Below are 19,559 nucleotides of genomic sequence, written 5' to 3' on the forward strand. Positions count from 1 at the left end.
AAGCGTCCGTATCTTGTTACAGCGTAGGATAGAGAAAGTAACAACAACAACAAAAATATTATTGGTTCAATATTATTGAACCTCGACAGTTAACGATAATTTCATCATATTATAAGTAAAAAGTGCAAGCAGCTCGTTTTTTCTTTTTGTATTGTCATTTTCATATCTATTTGTCATTCACGAGAATAACTCCAATTATGTTTTCGTTTCATTCAACAGAGTATTTTATTGTAAAGTATTACAATAAAATACTCTGTTGAAAGAAATTGTTTTATTGTTTGCTGGCATACTATATATCGTTCCTTAATACACTGATAACTGTAAATATACGCAGAAATGTTACTGTGCATACCACACTATAGTTGAACTTACATCAAAAAACGCACACGATCGATCGATAACCATAACGCCCATAATCTGTAAAGCTGTGTAAATTTTCTTTTCTCTCCTGGTGTCTTATAACTTACAGGAGAAGGTGGTGCTGATAGGGGGAATTGACGGAGTCCGTCTTCTTTTTGTAAACCCATTATGAAATTAACGTTGAAATATATCCATAAGAAAATGTTTGGCATAATGAGGATTAAGAAATCAAAATTTAACCATGAATTAAACTTTAATATATTCGACTAATTGTATATCGACCCTGAAAATTAGGACGCCATCTGGAAGGGTGCTTGGCACACATCTTCCCACCATCTTTCCTTCTTTTACATGACAAATACTGCCATTATTTATCAGCTGAACGTCGTCGTTGCAGGTGAGTCTGCAATTTAGAAAATATAAAAGTCAATGAGCAAATGAATTAGTGTATGGGTCAATGGATGGATGGACGGACGGACGGACGGTGGGATGGACGGACGGACGGACGGACGGATGGATGGATGGATGGATGGATGGATGGATGGATGGATGGATGGATGGATGGATGGATGGATGGATGGATGGATGGATGGATGGATGGATGGAAAAAATGTGGTGTAATACTAATAGCGTTTATTACTTACGTGATTCGAGCATTGATTGGCTCATACGATGATAACAGCTGAAGGTATAACCTTCCCTTTCCTACATAAAATAGAAATCTCCATTTTTTTCCTTCTCTAATCAATTCGTTGCTGGTAACGGGAATTCCTTCCCTTTTGGATCTTTCCAGGCTTGCATGGTCACTTATTTCCCAAGTGTAGGCCCATGCTTCTATGATATTTTCTTTTAAATAATTACGGATTTTGTTGGGCTGAAATTAAAAAAAGAACAACATGCCATTGTCATTACCGACTGTTTTTTTAGTTCAGCAAAATAAAATCGCATACTGGAAATTTTTAGTTTAATCTTTCTTCAGCGTGGCGTAAAGGATTTACACTACTCACCTGGTTCATTATGGCCGACATAAGCGTATTATTCAAACCACGAAGAAGAACATTGTGGTGGCCCAGAGAAGAAATGGAGTGGAGTTTGAGCTTCTGCCTAGTACCAATGTAGGTACAGCCTTGTACTGCGCACTTGTCGGCTCGCTGACTGCAGTTCCGCATATGCAAGACACTTTCACACCTGAATAGAGCATAAGTGGGTTAAGAATGATTTATGTAAACTTTAAAACGACACACTACTTCAGCACAGCCAACTAGAGGCAAAAGTGAAGCATAATAAAGTGTAGCATAATAAACATTTTAACAGTGAGCTGTCAACTAGCGTGATTTGATTGGTAATTGATTTCGGTAGGCCAAGTTATGGTTGCTTAACTTAAGTGTAATTTCCTGAATTTTGCGACTTTTATCGCTCTTTTTACCGTGTAAACGCTCGACTATCAATCAAATTAAACTAGCTTAGAATTGCTTCTCTATTGTTACCATTGGCATTTCCGGATTTTTTTCTTTAAGCTGGTTTAAATTTTCCTGCTAGAAACGCACCCAGTGTAAAAATCAATCGAAACGCAAATAAATAAATAATAACACCTAAACTTGATATAGTTTGCTCCAAACTTAATTTTTAAGTGTGATCTATGATGGTTTACGATAAAGTATGATAGATGGATGAATGAATTTTTATCACTTCCTTGATCCTTCAATCTATTATTATATTCCCCGTATAGTACGCTCATGGGTTGTCAATACATACATTTTTGTGGTGTGTCTGTCGTCGATGGACCAGTAATAAGGGCAGAAGACTTGGCGGTGTTGGCATTTATCTTTTTTGTGCTCCTGCATTACATTGTGGGGGATTTGGCTTTGGCATTCCCCACACTTCTCTAGCCTAAAGAGGCATGTCTTTTGATGGCCGTCCATCAATTCTCTTTTGCAAGAAAAGCTACATCCCCTTCAGCATGAAAGGCGCATTTAATATCGCGGTATTGACAGATGCCAGAATGCGCCTCGTGCTCCTCAACTTTACCCTTCCACGGACATTTCTGGATTTTGCACATTGATTGAAGGCTCAAAAGTAGTTTTTTGAGCATGATGTTACTTGGCACATCACTTCTTTCTATTATCGTCCTGCATGATGGACATTTTCTTGAATTAAAGGATCCTTCAATAATTCTCTTAACACAAGGAGCACAGAAAGTATGCCCACATGGCAGGACTTTGGGGTCATTCATGAGACTATAGCTGTAAATAGAAAATAACATTATGAAGTTGTACTTAAAAAGGGCGTTCATAAGGCTAGATCCGATAAACGGGAAAAAAAAGTACAGCTGTAATAAACTTGCGATAACATACCAGACTTCACAAAGTAAATAAAAGTGGGTCCTGTCTGTTATGATGCAATCATGGTAAATCCATCTAGCGTCTTCCGAATCCATCATTTAAAGTAGGCGAATTAAGAACTGAAGTTTTCAGCTTTTACTGAAAGGTTTTTAAGAAATATTTAAGACAATCCTGTGAAAAATTAAATGAACACGTAAATTGAAAAAACAACGCGGATAGCTGAAAAGATAAGTGGTTTAATATTATATCACACCGACCAGGAAAACGTCATGAATACTCCTTTGTATTAACTTCCGTTCGACAAACTGACGTTACTTATCGTATTTGACACGCCTTTCAAACTGTGATCACAGTCCAAGTTAGGGTTGCAAATACTCTACCATCATGTCCGATATCGGCTCTGACGTCGAGCAAACTGCGGAAGAATTCGAACAACAACTTCGAGTCAGAAATGCTCAAAATACGAGAAGAAATAACCGAGCACTGCAGAGAAAGTTTGTTGTGCTTCGAGCGCGTGATATGAGATTTTGTGCTGTGCCGCGCCGAAGCAGAATGTCGGATCTGGACAACGCGGGAAGAGTACAAGACATCCATTTCACGCAAAATGACTCCTCAGAAGCCATGCTGGCGCTCATAATAGCTACCTTTCCTTTTCTTAGAATGGAAAGAACGGTCGCTGCTTTTTGTTGTCGTTAATGACACCGTAGCTGACATGCCCGAAAATTTGAAGGCGTTCTTAAGGTATTTACTTTTGTTTAGTTTTATTTAGTTTAGTAGCCTTTGTGTGCACGCACACCGTGGGTTTGATTACCTCAAACGTTCAACAGTATGCAACAGCCACACCATAAGAAAGACATTTTTTATTTTCATTTATATAAAGATACAAATTATTTCCTATTTGAAGCTTCAGTATTTTTGCTAATTTCATTTGACGACCCTCGTTTCTCCACGAGCATGCGAAAGTTAAGTTTACATTTATTTTGCCAAAACAGGTCCATTTGTAACATGGTTGCCCACGGTGTACCATTGGTGAAAATTACACCAAAAGGAAGTCAGGAGGGGAAAGCTAGTAAGTTGCACGGTATTTTTTCTGATCAGTTCAAAGACAGCCACTGTAGCAAAATGGAAGTGAAACCTTAATAATATTGTTCTTTCTTACAGTAATGTCAAAATACGACTTACGGTTGACAGAGGGCAGCTCCGTTGCGTTTGTATTGTGCGTCCCCACTATAATGGGCCGTCTTTTGCCAGTCGAGAGGGATGTTGGTAAGTTATGATGTCCAGTAACTTATGGAAATGCTATGGAAATATATTTTTTGTACCAAAGTGTAAGTAAGTACGTTTCACGTGTCATGTAATTGCAGTTGTTTAGTGATCTATTATTATTCTTTGATAGGACTAAATTCTGTTGACGATGCGGTTGCCTCCGTAACCAATTCAACTGTACTAGTTGAACAGTATAGAATATATAAGTAAGTTTTCGTTTGGAATTGGGATATGAAGGTAGTCATTCTAACCAGAGCGATAATACGTCTACGGCGTTATACATGGTGTTTTTATTACTTAGAGAGGGGTTGAAAGGATTTCCCTTATAGGTTGGTGGAGGATATATATATATATATATATATATATATGTAGAGAGAGAGAGAGAGAGATTGGGGGGGTTTACGGGCACCATACGATCCATCCTGTTTTTTTGATATTGCGAACTAGATCTTTCCCTCGGGTCCAGAGGCTATTTGTTCATTCTGACGATTGATGTTCTGAATGAAAATCGCTCATTAGAACCCAGTACAGGAAGCGATTCAATAGAACCTCTGGAGTCGAGAGTATCTAGATCTGGGTTTGTATACCAAATCGATTTTTCGCTTCGCATTTAGGAAGGAGCAACGTGACAGGGAACTTGTCAAGGCAAAGCAAGACGTAGAAGCTATGAAAAGTAGTAATGTGGATGGCAAGAAAGTAAGTTTCAGTATATATGTATAGCTTTGCATGAAAAAATGTAAAATATTAGCATTTGTATCTTGATTTGAATTTTCAGGTCGTTACTACAATTACATGTTCGCCACAATCTGTGGACATACCGCCAGAGGTAAGTGGAAGTTAGTTTAGCGACAAAAGCGTTAAAGTCCCTATGACGCTTATTTTTTGTCATTTTTTTAACAGTTGTATTAAAAGTAGAAGGTCTTGGGAGACTATTCGTTTATAAAATTCTCGAGTATGAATTGTAAAAGTATCTTTTTAAGAGCTTTAAAAGTGGCAAAAAATTAAATTTTGGGCTTCCTGTGTTAAATTGACCGAGCAAAAGGAAGCCTATGGGAGCCTGTGCTGTGACGTCACCGGAGTAAGACACCGGAGTGAATCCAGAAAGTTGCCATTTAATTGCTCGTAGTTGAGTGAGTTCTGTTTTATTCTCTTGTTATAAATATGCCGTATCGGTGTGTAGTGGGAGGATGTTCGAACACTCCTGATCCAGAGAGGCAGATTTCACTGCATAAAATCCCCTTCGAGGGCAATGAAGCTCCTGAAGCAAGGAAAAGACGGCGACAGTGGCTTCGGTTTGTCAGGACCAAACGTGCGAAGTGGAGTCCGACCACGAATTCTCGTGTATGTTCCGAGCATTTTCGTCGTGGTACACGAATACTGACAGTAAATGCATTATAAATGTGATTGTACCATATAATTTAAGCGAAATATACGTACTTGCACATGTTCGCTGTAGTATTTTTTTCCATCTAACATATGAATTTATACTGATCTGTTAATGTGTTCATAATAACGACGTGGATGGAGCATTGCGTGACCTTTTATTGAGGTGTTATTTACATTTTCGTGAAGCGTGTTTTTAACTAACAGACACAAAGATTTACCTATCCCATTATTCAACAAGTGTGCTCATGATGACAACATTCAAGATAGAAAATGGCTTGAAGAAGGTTTGTTAACATTATCCAGAAAATCAAAACAAAATATCATACACTAAAAATTTACCACCATTTTTCATAGATACTGTGGCGTTCGAAAAACTAAAAGCAGGGCTAACAAAGAAATCTCTTGTAAATGGCATCAAGAAGATATCACCTTTAGAACAAACTAGTTCCTTGGAAGGTTTTCATTCTGTGCTCAACCACTACGCTCCCAAAATGATTGCCTACTCTTATTCAGGAAAGTTTTGTAGGCCTCTTTAATCTTTTTTTATTTACTTACTATTGGAGATGGTACATGTCCCCAATAAAAAATATTTTTTCTTTGAAATAATATTTTATACAGAAATTCACATTTTGCATTTGTATCTTTACCCTTCAAGACATATTATAGCTACCACACACTTCAACTACAATCTTCACCGAGAAACATTAAAAAGAGAAGATGGCACCGACCAGGTCAAGATAGTCTATCCAAAATTTAAGAATGGTGAGGCAACTGTCCAAAATGTTAGAGTCCAGCCAAACTATGGTATGTGCGTGAATGTTTTTGTTGTTGTTGTTTTTTTTAAAGTCAAAGAATAATTAATCATAACAAATCACCAAAACCAAACAAATAAATTTAAAATCAAAATTTTGAAATTGATATTGTTTCTTTTTCCAATCAAAGTCATGAAAGTCATGAATTAAGTATATTGTATACCTTTATTGCCAAAACTTGAAATTATTATGGATATTTGTTAATCTGATATTTTTTGATTAATCTATTCATTAAAAAAAAAAGATTATGTTGAAGAGATCTACAACACATTTCTTGTGGAACAACAAAACAGAACACTGGCAGTTGAAGAATTGGTGACCATGGCACCACAACCAATGAATACGATGCTGGAGAAACAGCCAAAAAATGAAGCCATAATGAAGAGAATTCAAAGAAAGTCTATGGTTGCCCAGGATGTTCCCCCAACAGCTGCAGGTATTTTATTTTTTATCAAAAAAAATGTAAAAAAAAGAAAAACTTATATGTGTTTATGTATTTATGTGTATTTATATGATTTTATTTTTTCATAGTACCTCAATTACAAGTTGCTGCAGCTGCACAACAAAGAATAGAACGGCAACAACCACACTGCCGGCTTTGCAACAAGCCAATGAAAGGACATAAAAATGTCGTAGAGTGTCCAAAAAATCAGAAGTGAAAAAAATGATGTAGTTATTATTATTTACTGTTGTGTATTGCCATTTCTGGTTGATTTCAATAATGAAATATTCCTTGTACTATTTTTGAGGTATATCTTGGCACCACAAGATATCCTTACATGTTTCAAATTGACAGATAGAGTGGTTTTTCCCCCCTACCCAAATCCAGGCAGAGTATCCCCCTGGGGGGGGGGGGGGGGATTAGGGCCTACTAATTAAATATGTATGACGTTAGTAACTGTTTCATGGGTGTATGAAAACCATTCTCTAATTTATTCATTATCATCTTCTTGAAATCCTATAAAGTCATCTTCACTTTTGAAGGTACTTCTGATTCTGTGGTAAGCACATGCAGGTAATGGCAACCTAGTTTTGCCAATTCGCCCATGGACAAGAAAGATATATTCCCTGTAGGCCACACTCCTTAAGAAGCTATAAAGAAAATCAGGAATTTTAAAAGTACAAATTAGAAAGAATTAAATATTGGACAGATGCATCATATTTCGACTCAGGCTATTAATAGTGTTAGCTGTATAAAGGAGAAAATGTAAATTTTGGCTGGCTGAACATGGGGAGGGTCATATATAGACAACAGTGTTTTTTTGTGCTGAAGGCAGGATGGGGGAGGATTTATTGTTGTTGTTTATGAGACTGGGAAGGTCTATTTTTTATAGAGTGTTAAGCAGTTGGTAAGTTCTGAATACAGCATATCAGCTGCATGCTGCCACCATGTGATAGGACCAAGTTAGCGAATTGGGCGGTATAAATATTTGCCAAACTCATTTAGAATTTCGTAACTTGAAACGCTCACTTACGAATTCTCCCGTTTGCTCATATGTCTTCTTATCAATGGTCCGATATTTTGCGGCAGCCATTCTCAATGACCATTTGTCTAGGCACACGGTTGTGAAACCTGGATGTAGAGTGATACATGGCGGCGGCTCTCGAACTTCATTCAGAACCCACAACGAGCTAAGAGCTTCGCTAGTCTTGTCCAAATCCATGCAGCAATAACATTCGTTTGGATTTTGTGAAAGGTCAGTGCAGCAATGACCACAAGAACACCTATGAAGACATGAAAGCTTATATTAGGAGTAAAACTCACGTGGATCGTGGATAAAATACGACACATTACGGACATAAACAAAGTACTGTGCGACCAGTTATAACTTTGTTAACCTACCAGTTAGCTTCAACTCCTGAAAACCGTCTTTCTAGGGATTTTGGCCTTTCTTCTTTTTCTTTTTGGCGCTTATTGCATTCAAGAAGCCAGTCTTGTTCTGCTAGAGGCTCGTCTGCATATGGGCCACTAAATTCTTCTTCATCAAAGCAAATGTCCGCAGCCGCCGTCTGATTTTCCGATTCTATGTTATAAACTCCTGGGATATAATTCCACTCCGAGTCGTCTGATCATTCGCTTGAGTCTGAAGAGTGGCTTTCGGAGGACATTTTACAGAAAACAAGGCAAAACTTTCACTTATAACCTGGAACACGCTTCAGGATACTGTAGTTATGGTGAAAAGACGCAAACAACTTACTCCTGTGACGTCACTAGGTACCAGGTTCCCAATAGCTCGTCCAAACTTTTATGGAGTCAAAATAAAAGCGCTCAAAATCAAAAAATTATATCGTTGAGAGTAAAAAAATTAAACGAATAGTCTCCCAAGACCTTCTACTTTTAATACAACTGTTAAAAAAATGACAAAAAATAAGCGTCATAGGGACTTTAATTTAAATAAGGATGGATTAATTAAGTAAAAAATATAACCTTTTTTATGCATATAGGCGACCAGGGAACAATCGAGAAAAGAAAATGATACCACTAAAGCCGGAAACGAGTCAAATCCCTCTGATGAAAGCCATAAAGTAAGTAGAAAAAAGGACTGATATGACGCTTATAACTCTTTTAAACCATTTTTCAAATGATATGAGTTTAATTATCTATAGATATGAGTTTAATTATCTATAGCTTACTGTTTTGTCCCCTATAACAGTTCCTTGTGAGAATCCGTGCAAGGGATGTATATTCACATGCTTCGCAGAGATTTATGTCTATAGTTTCATGTCTATATCATTTTGTAAAGTTATCAAGATTGGAGTAGGGGTTATAGCGGACGAGATGATATGTTACATCATACATTCCCAAATACTGATATTATCTGGGGTGATGTTTCTGTTAGATAAGAGCAGCGCGGGAGCAAAGGCTTCTGCCTGAAGCTGACGAAGCAACCGGTGTTAAGGTTAGAGTTGCCACTCCTTGTGGTCAAAAAACAAGGTTCTTCTCCCCGGATGGGAGCTATCAGGTAGGTTATGAAATATTTAAAAAAACGTACAGCTCTTTATATACTTCACTTTTCAATTAACGGAAAATATAGACTATCAGCGCAAAGAAAAACCAAACAACCAACCAGCAAACAACTAATGTGATTTGCGTATATAGATATGATTCATTATCATGAGAGTGCATGTCATTAATCCGTGAAACAAAACTAAATATGTATAGACCTCTTTAAGTTTGGCCTAATGTCTACCCATTTCAAAAGTAAAGCGTATCAACGGCAGTATTTGATCTCAAATATGGATGTTATCGCTTGAGCTGGACAAACAACAAAACTCAGCCTATCTTGCAGGAATATAAAACACGCGTCGTGCTTCTCCTAACACTTCTTTCCTGTTCTGCAAATCCCCAAAGTGTATCATAACTTTATACAGCACAGCAAGCAAGTTTTTTATTTATTTATTTATTTTATAAAATACAATTCATTTGCAATAACCTAACAACGGAAGTCGCGCGCGCGTGCGCAAAAAAGCATGCGCTCACAACCATCAAAACAAAAAAATTAAAACAGTTGTTTTATAAAGCTGTTTATAAGGTTTATGCGTCAGTGAATTCTTAGTTTGTTGATAACTAAATATTACAATGCGCTAAATAAGTAGTAAATGTTTCACGGATTAATGGTGTACAATCTAATAATACTGAAAGTGAGGTTTGTAATTATGTCTCTTCAGGAAGTGTATGACTGGCTGGGAAGTCAAGAAGAGAACCCTCTCTACTTTGTAATAGAGACATTTGATAAAACATTGTGCGCCCTGGACAAACCATTGAACGACAAGACCAAATTTTAAGAATAGTAGAGTTGGTAAGAAAATTACGTTTGTTTGTCAGTACTTGCTGCTCTAGTATTCAATTAATCGATCATCGATGCTGCTTCTTTTATAGAACAAGCAGGAGATGACAAATATTTTTGGTCAGGAAGAGGTAAGTACATATATGCATGGATATTAAATTGTACATGTATGTACTTATGAAGTTGAGGTGAGATATCGTACGTTTAACTGTTAGGGAAAAGTGGGTTTTCTTTTTTCAATAAACATGAGAAGGCCAGCAGGTTTTCACTGTGCGCTTGATACCCGGACCTGGAGGCTAGATGTGTAAACATCGCCTCGTGATGGAGAGGGTAGCAGGTTTTTTTTTTTTTTTTTTTGGACGGGATTTTCACTGTGCGCTTGATACTCGGACCTGGAGGCTAGATGTGTAAACATCGCCTCGTGATGGAGAGGGTAGCAGGTTTTTTTTTTTTTTTTGGACGGGATTTTCACTGTGCGCTTGATACCCGGACCTGGAGGCTAGATGTGTAAACATCGCCTCGTGATGGAGAGGGTAGCAGGTTTTTTTTGACGGGATTTTCACTGTGCGCTTGATACCCGGACCTGGAGGCTAGATGTGTAAACATCGCCTCGTGATTGAGAGGGTAGCAGGTTTTTTTTGACGGGATTTTCACTGTGCGCTTGATACCCGGACCTGGAGGCTAGATGTGTAAACATCGCCTCGTGATTGAGAGGGTAGCAGGTTTTTTTTGACGGGATTTTCACTGTGCGCTTGATACCCGGACCTGGAGGCTAGATGTGTAAACATCGCCTCGTGATGGAGAGGGTAGCAGGTTTTTTTTGAGTGGGTTTGACTTTGTGTGTTAACTTTTCCTCGTTTCTATTTCACCTATGATACTTCCCGTCTTTTCTTTTTTTCTCTTAGATTGTATTCAAAGGAACAATGCCTCCAACAGATAAGGGAGATGAATCCACGGTCATCAATGATGGTAAGCCATGCATTACAGTCCGTCCGTCCATTCATTCAGTCACTCATTGATTGATTGATTGATTGATTGATTCATCCATCCATTCATTCATCCATGCATGCATGCATCCATGCATCCATGCATGCATGCATCCATGCATCCATGCATGCATGCATCCATGCATCCATGCATGCATGCATCCATGCATCCATGCATGCATGCATGCATTCATTCATTCATCCATTCATCCATGCATTCATTCATTCATCCATTCATTCATTCATTCGCCCATTCATTCATTCACTCATTCATTTATTCATAAGTTCTTTCAATCATTTATTAATACACAACGGCATGTTCTTACATTTTTTTCTGTGCTATGACCAGTTGAAGAAATACGTGAGCGGAATAATGATCAGAAACAAGAGGAAACGAAAAAAAGGTGGCAGACTCAGAAGAAAGCCTTGAAGCGGCAACGGCGAAGACTTAATGAAAAGGAGAGAAAGAAACCGAAGAATACAACCTTAGAGAAATAGACTAAAAAAAAAAAAAATGCAGTAGAAGAAGGATAACACAAAAGCAAGAGAAAATGAACTAAGAGAAGGAATTCCACCTATATAGCCTTGTAACCATCATGTGCACAGTTTGATGCTATTTTTAAACCATTTGTTTTTCTGCATGCGCATTTACTGCGCACGCTCTTCACTGTTTGCTTACGTTTTTGGGGTTTTCCGTTACTTCGACTCTGCCCTGAATATGAATGTGCACGTCGAAAGCTTGGCAAATGCGACAGAAAATTGAAGTAGTAGTATGTTCAACTTTCTGGAGTAAATTTGCATTTATTTTCCGAAGCTTCGGACCTACATCGTCATCTTAGGGCAGATTTGAACATTTGAACATAAGAAAAGCATCAGCAAACAGCGTAGAGCGCGCGCGTACTATGCGCGTGCAGAAAATCAAACGATCAAATAAATGATATCATTGGATGATATTTTTAGAATAGATTCTAAAAATAGCATCAAAGTGTGCACATGATGGGGCACGGGGATTCCTTCTCTTAGTTCTTATTCTCTTGACAAAAGTTTATATTGCGGCTTCCAATAGGACGTTTGCATGATAGAGTGATTTTCATATGATCGTGAAAGAATAGGCAAACTAATAGTTAGTAGTAGACTCTAAACCAATGATTTTCTTTTGTTCTTTATCAACTATTACAAACTAAAGGGTCTATTTTCTTTCACGGTCATATGGCAATCACTGTAATGTCACTGACCTCTACCACCAGACTCCCTTGCACACTTTCTTTTATTCAGTTAATCAGCACCTGTTGTATTACTATTCTCATAGGGAAATACAAATTTGAATAAGAAAGAAAATTCGCGAAGCATTATGGTAGTGGGAGTCAAATGACGCCATCATGCAAACGTCCTATTCTTCAATCGTTGTTGTGTTTAAGACAAATATTGTGTTTTAAGACAAATATTGTTAAATATTGGCGGGAGTTTGTGGGACGCGTTTTCAGACAAACAAACAAAAGTCAGTAAGAAAGGAAAATCAAAGGTCATCAACGTATTATATATTTGTTAAAGTTCTATGGCGGCCTAAAAAGCTTCTTTTTTTTTTTTTTTTTTGCATTATGGAAAACTAGATTGTAGCAAAAGTACAACATACTTATCACTTAACTCACTGATAAGCAAGCTGCCTTGTGAAATTGTGTATGTAGAATGTCTTTAATAGGTGTACCTCATCACATAAAAGGTACTGGTAGATTAGTATTTGTCATATGACACAACAGAAATACATAAAAGACATGGCATGTAAAGGTATGAACAGTATATGGTGAATTAAATCAACCGGTATTTATCCCTTTAGTCCCATCTATGTTTCATCCCTTTAGTCCCGTCTATGTTTCATCCCTTTAGTCCCATCTATGTTTTATCCCTCTAGTCCCGTCTATGTTTTATTCCTCTAGTCCCATCTATGTTTTATCCCTTTAGTCCCATCTATGTTTCATCCCTCTAGTCCCATCTATGTTTTATTCCTTTAGTCCCATCTATGTTTCATCCCTCTAGTCCCACAGATGTTTCATCCCTTTAGTCCTATAGATGTTTCATCCCTTTAGTCCCATCTATGTTTTATCCCTTTAGTCCCATCTATGTTTTATCCCTTTAGTCCCTTTTCCTTTTCCATGTATTATCCAATATTTGGATCCCAATATTTATCGCTTTTCCCATCTATGTCCGGTATTTATGGATGAATGATCATTATCATTACGTCACCAGTGATGTTATATCCATAGTCATGCGCGTTTGGGAGCCCTAAATTTATTTATCCCGAAACGTGTACGAAATCCAAAACTATATCGTGTACGATTGTAAATGTAACCAACGAAACTGATCGTGTACGATATCAAAGCTGAATCGTGTACGATTATTTACACGCAATGAAACTGATCGTGTACGATATCAAAGCTGAATCGTGTACGATTATTTTTACGCAATGAAACTGATCGTGTACGATATCAAAGCTGAATCGTGTACGATTATTTACACGCAATGAAACTGATCGTGTACGATCAGAATGAACGTGTTGGATATGATATCGTGTACGATCTCATGAGATCGTATATGATATCCCAGATAGACACATTGATCCGACAATCACTTATAATTTTTTATTTTGTGATCCCAATCACATCCTTGGACTTTACTTTCTTATTTAGAAGGCCCGTGACCGAACCATTCACGTTATGAACTTCAAGAAGGCAAAACCCTCAAATTTTGAACGGAACTCTATATTTTTTATAAGCTTATTAGAAAAACTTCTAAAAATCTACGTTTTACTGATCAAATTCTTTAGAAAAGTTAATTTTCGATTTTTTGTAGGAATTTTTGTTCGACTTTATGAGATTTTTTGAGCATTGAAAGAACAAAATATGACAAATAAATGCATTTCTTTGTCTTTTTGTCAAGAATATTCATGTAGTATTGTAGAATGATTTACTTGCCGGCATTTGTGGAATTATAGAGTCTGTAAAGAGCTATTCTCTTGTGAGATTTCATTTTTTCCGATGGCAAAATTTTCGCTTCAAAAACTCGCGCGAAGGCATCCATTAAATGCTGATTATCTCGAAAACAAGCTCGGGATACCACATGCTTTTAAATATTTGGAATCAGCATTAAATTGCAATTTAAAAATTTTTTTAGTTTTATAAAAAGTTTAAATTTTTCCCAGAATGTAGCCAGTCACTTTAAGGACGATCATGGGCAAATGATCTCATTTTTAGACATATTTTAAATTTTGCATGATGAATAATGTACAGTAAATCATACTAGAAGTAAAATAAGCAGATAAAAAGGGTGGTTCACCGACTTGTTTTAGCATTGTTCACGCGCATCCTTTCTACGCAAAAGGAGGATATTTATGTCGTCCCACAATGCATTGCTCGAAAATTCGCACCTCATGCTTCAGAGAAACAAGATGCGCCTGAAAAGGGCTGTTTTGGTGATCTTTTTGAATAAAGAAATCATGTGCTTTGAAGCTACTATGGTTAGTAACCGGGTTGTTTGTGATTTCTTTGGTTATTGATCTTGAATTATTTTATTCTTTTAAGCAAAAATATACAGTCGCGGGACAGATGTATTCGTCACTTTGGAGACGGCGGAATTCGCTGAAAATTTTCTCGCGCCACTTTGAACTTAATTTTTACAATGTAACGCATCTTTACTGACCTTAATATTTAGTAAGATGACACTTTATTTTGATGACATTCTTGAGACGGTCAGGAATTGAGTCATACAGTTTTCTTATGTATTTTAAGTTGATCTCCTCCCACACTCTCTGGATCTCAGCAAATAAATCGTGCTTGTTGGTAATGTTAGCCTGGGATTTCTCGAGCTCTCTTTTGATGTAAAGACAAATATTTTCAATCTGGAGACTGAGCTGGCCATGGAAGTGAATTTATGCCGTTTTCCTCTTTATAATTGTGGACATTTTGAGCAGTGTGAACGGTGGCATTATCATCTTGAAACAGGTAATCGTCTTCGTCAAAATACCATACAATCACTGGCCATAAATTGTTTTCAAGAATATTGATGTACTTGTTAGGGTTTATATTTCCCTCTACAGCAGTCAGAGTTCCAACACCATCATAACAAATACAACCCCAGATCATCAAACTTATCTTACGTTTTGATGGAGGACAAATCAGATGGGGTCTGTATTGTTCGTCTTCTTTTCTCCAAACATAGCAGCGATTGTTTTTACCCAAAACAACTTGACTTTCATCTGAGAATATCACTTTTTTCCAATACTCGTTAACTGTTAGTTTTTTTCTTTCTTTGCACCATTTGACTCGCTTCGTCTGACTGACTTTTCGAACAACCACTTTCTTCTTTATCACTCGCCTTCTAAACCCTTCAGAATGTAAGACCCTCTGAATTGTTTTCTGACAAAAAGTCGTATTAATTGTTTTTTTCATTAAACTTCTTAGTGATTTCTCTTAAACTGAGTCGCCTGTTTGCTTTTGCTAGACGTATTAACGCTGTTTTATCTCTGTTCGTGAGCTTGTTTTTGCGACCACTTCTCTTCAGGTTTTCAACTGATCCACTACTTTCCTTCTTCTTTAGAATGCTTCTTATGGTTGTTCTTGGAATGTCGAGCAATCTTGATAGTTCAGCTTTGTTTTTGATGGTTTATGACAAGGGCACTATCAATTCTTTCGCTTCTGTTGACAGTTCGGCGCCTTTCATCGCCGTAAACAAACGGACTGTTCTCAAAAACTAGCCCTCAAACCAAGCATTATTGCAGACCAAAGTCAAGTTCCTTATATCGATGAAACGCCAAAGAGCTGGTAAAAGCTTAAGTGAAGTTTTTTTTTTTGTTTCTACGACGTCTTTTAAATCAAAAACTTTCTTCAGGGATTGTTTATCTGTTGTCTCTATTAGTAGTAACGATTTTCCCGCCTAAAATGATGGCACGCGTTGTATTTTCGTACATTTTCGCGCTCTTTTTCAAAGCTTGGGAGAGAAATTTTGTCACGCAACGTAAAACGTGACGAATATATATGTCCCGCGACTGTGGCAAGGAAAGGTTTTTTTAGATCAAGGCACTTGTAGACGCGATTTATAGTGGAAGTTGTTGTTCGCCCCGGACTGCTTCGATATGTATGTTTTGAATTGTATCCTGTGTTTACATTATTTTGGTGCTTTTCAACAAAAATATACATAATGGAAAATTTTAGATGATGTGTTATTCAGACAAGTTGAAAAGACCCTAAGAGACCCTCTATTTAGTCAATCCCTAGAGTGCTAACAAAAAATATCAATATTCGAATGAGTAAGACTGTCTTTGATTGTAATGACTGCTTTTTCAGCGTGTGGATTAGAATTAGGGAAATTCGATTGAAATAATAGGTTTTTAATATGGCGTGTGGACTATTTATTGGCAACTAAAGAAGGTTTAGCTTACCTCAATATGACAACAAGAAATGATTTCAATGACACAGGGCGATCTCTGTTGAGTGAAATCACGCACTTTTGAGTAAGTTCACGCCGTTTTTCCACCATTGCTGGGAAAACAACAATTCGGCGTTCACGTAAATGCGTAGAAAAGCTCACATGTCCGCCAAAAAGCTTTAGAGTGATCACTGGAAGATTTTGAACTGAACTTCAAATTGGAAAAGGTAGTCAACACAGTAAACATAGAGTAATTTGGATTGAGGAAGGAAATCCAGACCGCTAGCTTCGACAGTTATGGCATCCATTTTGCATACCCGCGACGCATTCTGGGACATATATATGATAATATGGTTGTGGCGCAATGCATTGTGGGACGACATGGATTTTCTACGCATAAATTTAGTGAGCGCGTGCTCATCGTGATGACGTCATTCCAATGTTTTGATAAAATATCATGAAAACGTCGTTTATCTCTTATAGCTCTAAAACAAAGTGAAGGATTCCCCTTTTTATTTCAATTTTTGAAATTACTTCAAAATAGCCTACTTTAGGAGAGAAATTTAAAAAATGACGTTGGGATCAAAACGAAATTTTGTGCAATGTAATAGAAAATTATAAAAGCTAAATAATTATTTGGTTATTTTCTAGAGTTCTGGCGAAAAAGGGACGATCAATTTGGGGTTTTTTTTCCAGTAAAATATGGCTTATTTTTGACCTAGCTTTCCATGTTTACGTTGTTCGCGCGTTTTTTACCATAAAAAGAAATGAACGTTCACGCATTCTAACCACTAAACGAAGTCGTGACCCCCAATTTTTACTTTATTAATTTTATTTCTAGTTCAATGTACTTTTATCATGCAAAATTTTAAGAAATCTGACTTTTGCCCATGAACGTCCTTAAAGAGAAGAGTACTAAATTCACGGCATTATTTACAAAACGATGCATGAACTTGGCCTAACGAATTTTTAAAAGTGAGTCAAACAATTAAGTGTATCTCAAGAGTAATCAACATTGAAGTAATCAGTTCGTTTTTTTTTGTTGTTGTTGTTGTTGTTGTTTTTCAATGATAAAGGTCAAGGTGGCTCCTTGTTAATCTCAAAACAACATAAAGGGAATCAGTTATCCATGAAAAAAAGTTTCCGTATAATACTACAAGCGGGGAAAAAACGAAGTAGATTTTTTAATTTTTACATCGCAAAATGTCTGGGACATTGTGAGATGACATCTTTTTAAAAGTTAGCAGTTAGAAATAGATATTAAGTTAGATTTTTTTCTCTTAAACATTGAATCCTTGATTGCTTATTTGCTTCTTATTTTTATAGGAGCGAGGAGTTCTCAACCCTTGTAGTAATGGAGGAACGCTTATTTTGCTCTATTGGACAGGGAACTTCCAGTGTGCATGTTCGACCATGAATATCGGAAATTATTGTGGTAAGTGAAATTTTATGGTTTATAGTTTTATACTCTGTCTCGATTATTACCAATTTTGTTTTCCAAAGCGAAATGCACGGGACTCCTGCAAAAATATTATTATATGCTTATAAGCAGAAGAAGTTCACTGGTTCTATCCAAGTAAAATTAATGCCGATATTATATTTTCAGAATGGATTAAACTTAACACAAATCCAGTTCACTTGGAGGCCAAGAATGACAAATTCGGCCCATTCAATGCCATTCAGACTGGTCAAATTTTAAAGTTCAAACTCGTCTATATCTCTGGAGGGATGTCATGCTGGATCACTGAGCCTGGCTATGAGATCACAAAGTTTGGCTGTGGTCCTGGGCTTGCAGTTCTCATCACCAACACCTCTAACCTAATCATCTCCCCAAACCCATCATTCGTAAAACCATATATGAGCTACAATTTCCCAGGAGTTACAAGCAATGATACAGAAATAATTCTACCTGAGATAGACCCGCCATTACACGTGACAGCAGGACAAGAGTTCAGGCTGTGGTATGGAGAAGATCTTATGGACCTACCCGAAAGTGACAATATTGGAACATTGGACCTTGATGTCTATGCGTTTATGCATAAGACGCCAAAATGCAGGAAATGGAACTGCTGAAGTGTAAATACACAAGAAACACCTTTAGAAAAACTAAAAACCCCAAAAAAAAAAAAACAAAACAGATATTTAGATAGAAAATTTATTCTTTGTGCGTGTGCGTGTGCGCGTGCGTGTGCGTGTGCGTGTGCGTGTGCGTGTGCGTGTGCGTGTGCGTGTGCGTGTGCGTGTGCGTGTGTAGTGCTTATTCATTGGTGAGCCAGAGCCAGACCACTTACTTTAGGATCCTAAGAAAGTGAAGTTTAATTGGTAAACTGTAAGAAGGGGTTTGTAGAATCTTTAAGGAGGGGTGCAGGGGGTACAGGGTCATTTTGTAGTTTGTAGAATCTTTAAGGAGGGATGTAGGGGTACATGGGTCATTTTGGCAGTTTGTAGAATTTTGAAGGAGGGGTGTAGGGGTACATGAATCACTTTGTGGTTTGTAGAATCTTTAAGGAGGGGTGCAGGGGTACATGGGTCATTTTGTAGTTTGTAGAATCTTTAAGGAGGGATGTAGGGGTACATGGGGTCATTTTGTAGTTTGTAGAAATTCTAAGAAGGGGTACAGGGTTTGATGGGTCATTTTGTGGTTTGTAGAATCTTTATAAGGAGGGGTACAGGTATACATGGGTCATTTTGTAGTTTGTAGAATCTTTAAGGAGGGGTGCAGGGTTACATATGGATTACTTCGTAAGAATATCGAAGCTATCAAATAACTAAATAAATCCATTCTATACTGGGAACAGTTTCGTTCATTTCAAGAATTAACGCATCTTCAGCATGTTTTTTAAAACTTATAATTGTGAACAAAACACGAAAGACCAATTTTATAAAGAGTTTTTTTAGCGTTTAGTGCAATCTCGGTTGGGATCGAATAATATTCATATGAAGGTGACAATGGAAAACCAAGCAATTTAAGCATATCAATATATTTGTAATTAGAACTTTATTTGTTATTTAAGCCGCTATAAAAGTCATCATAATATTAATTAGCGCACTCTGTTACTCGAAAAAAGAAAAACTCATGAATAAGCTGAACAAGCTGCTAACCGAGCAAAGGGTTGTATAATACACCGACAGGGGTTTACGCTTAAACTCATTTATCTATCCCCCCCCCCCCCCCAACATTTTACGACGGGACGCGCACCT

At 37.2% G+C, this 19,559-nt stretch overlaps 2 protein-coding genes and 4 long non-coding RNA genes across 6 annotated transcripts; 4 read left to right on the top strand and 2 right to left on the bottom strand.

The window, feature by feature from the left end:
- Positions 1 to 594: 594 nt before the first annotated feature.
- LOC148905453 (uncharacterized) lies at positions 595 to 1,215 on the bottom strand. The gene is made up of 2 exons (XR_016121661.1): positions 1,005 to 1,215; positions 595 to 763 (listed from the first exon to the last, which is right to left on the bottom strand). It is a non-coding gene; the product is annotated as an uncharacterized LOC148905453 (long non-coding RNA).
- Positions 1,216 to 2,861: 1,646 nt separating this feature from the next.
- On the top strand, positions 2,862 to 3,923 carry LOC148905454 (uncharacterized). The gene is made up of 3 exons (XR_016121662.1): positions 2,862 to 3,443; positions 3,695 to 3,771; positions 3,864 to 3,923. It is a non-coding gene; the product is annotated as an uncharacterized LOC148905454 (long non-coding RNA).
- An 11-nt stretch (positions 3,924 to 3,934) lies between these two features.
- Positions 3,935 to 9,952, top strand: LOC148905455 (uncharacterized). Its single transcript, XM_089040330.1, has 7 exons — positions 3,935 to 3,968; positions 4,099 to 4,174; positions 4,583 to 4,664; positions 4,744 to 4,794; positions 8,612 to 8,692; positions 9,007 to 9,129; positions 9,836 to 9,952. Exons 1-7 carry the CDS (start codon positions 3,935 to 3,937, stop codon positions 9,950 to 9,952), a joined length of 564 nt encoding a protein of 187 aa, XP_088896456.1.
- Positions 5,918 to 7,327, top strand: LOC148905456 (uncharacterized). Its single transcript, XM_089039763.1, has 3 exons — positions 5,918 to 6,158; positions 6,411 to 6,602; positions 6,698 to 7,327. The coding sequence occupies exons 1-3, from the start codon at positions 5,918 to 5,920 to the stop codon at positions 6,823 to 6,825; spliced, it is 561 nt and encodes a 186-aa protein (XP_088895889.1). The 3' UTR covers positions 6,826 to 7,327.
- Positions 6,655 to 8,329, bottom strand: LOC148905457 (uncharacterized). Its single transcript, XR_016121659.1, has 3 exons — positions 8,010 to 8,329; positions 7,642 to 7,891; positions 6,655 to 7,258 (listed from the first exon to the last, which is right to left on the bottom strand). It is a non-coding gene; the product is annotated as an uncharacterized LOC148905457 (long non-coding RNA).
- Positions 9,895 to 12,765, top strand: LOC148905458 (uncharacterized). Its single transcript, XR_016121658.1, has 4 exons — positions 9,895 to 9,966; positions 10,047 to 10,085; positions 10,860 to 10,923; positions 11,290 to 12,765. It is a non-coding gene; the product is annotated as an uncharacterized LOC148905458 (long non-coding RNA).
- Positions 12,766 to 19,559: the final 6,794 nt, after the last annotated feature.

Source organism: Actinia tenebrosa, unplaced genomic scaffold (genome assembly GCF_029948245.1).
Source record: "Actinia tenebrosa isolate PJP-AT-01 unplaced genomic scaffold, QUT_ActTen_1.0 PGA_scaffold7__59_contigs__length_16204524, whole genome shotgun sequence".
Classification (NCBI taxonomy): domain Eukaryota; kingdom Metazoa; phylum Cnidaria; class Anthozoa; order Actiniaria; family Actiniidae; genus Actinia; species Actinia tenebrosa.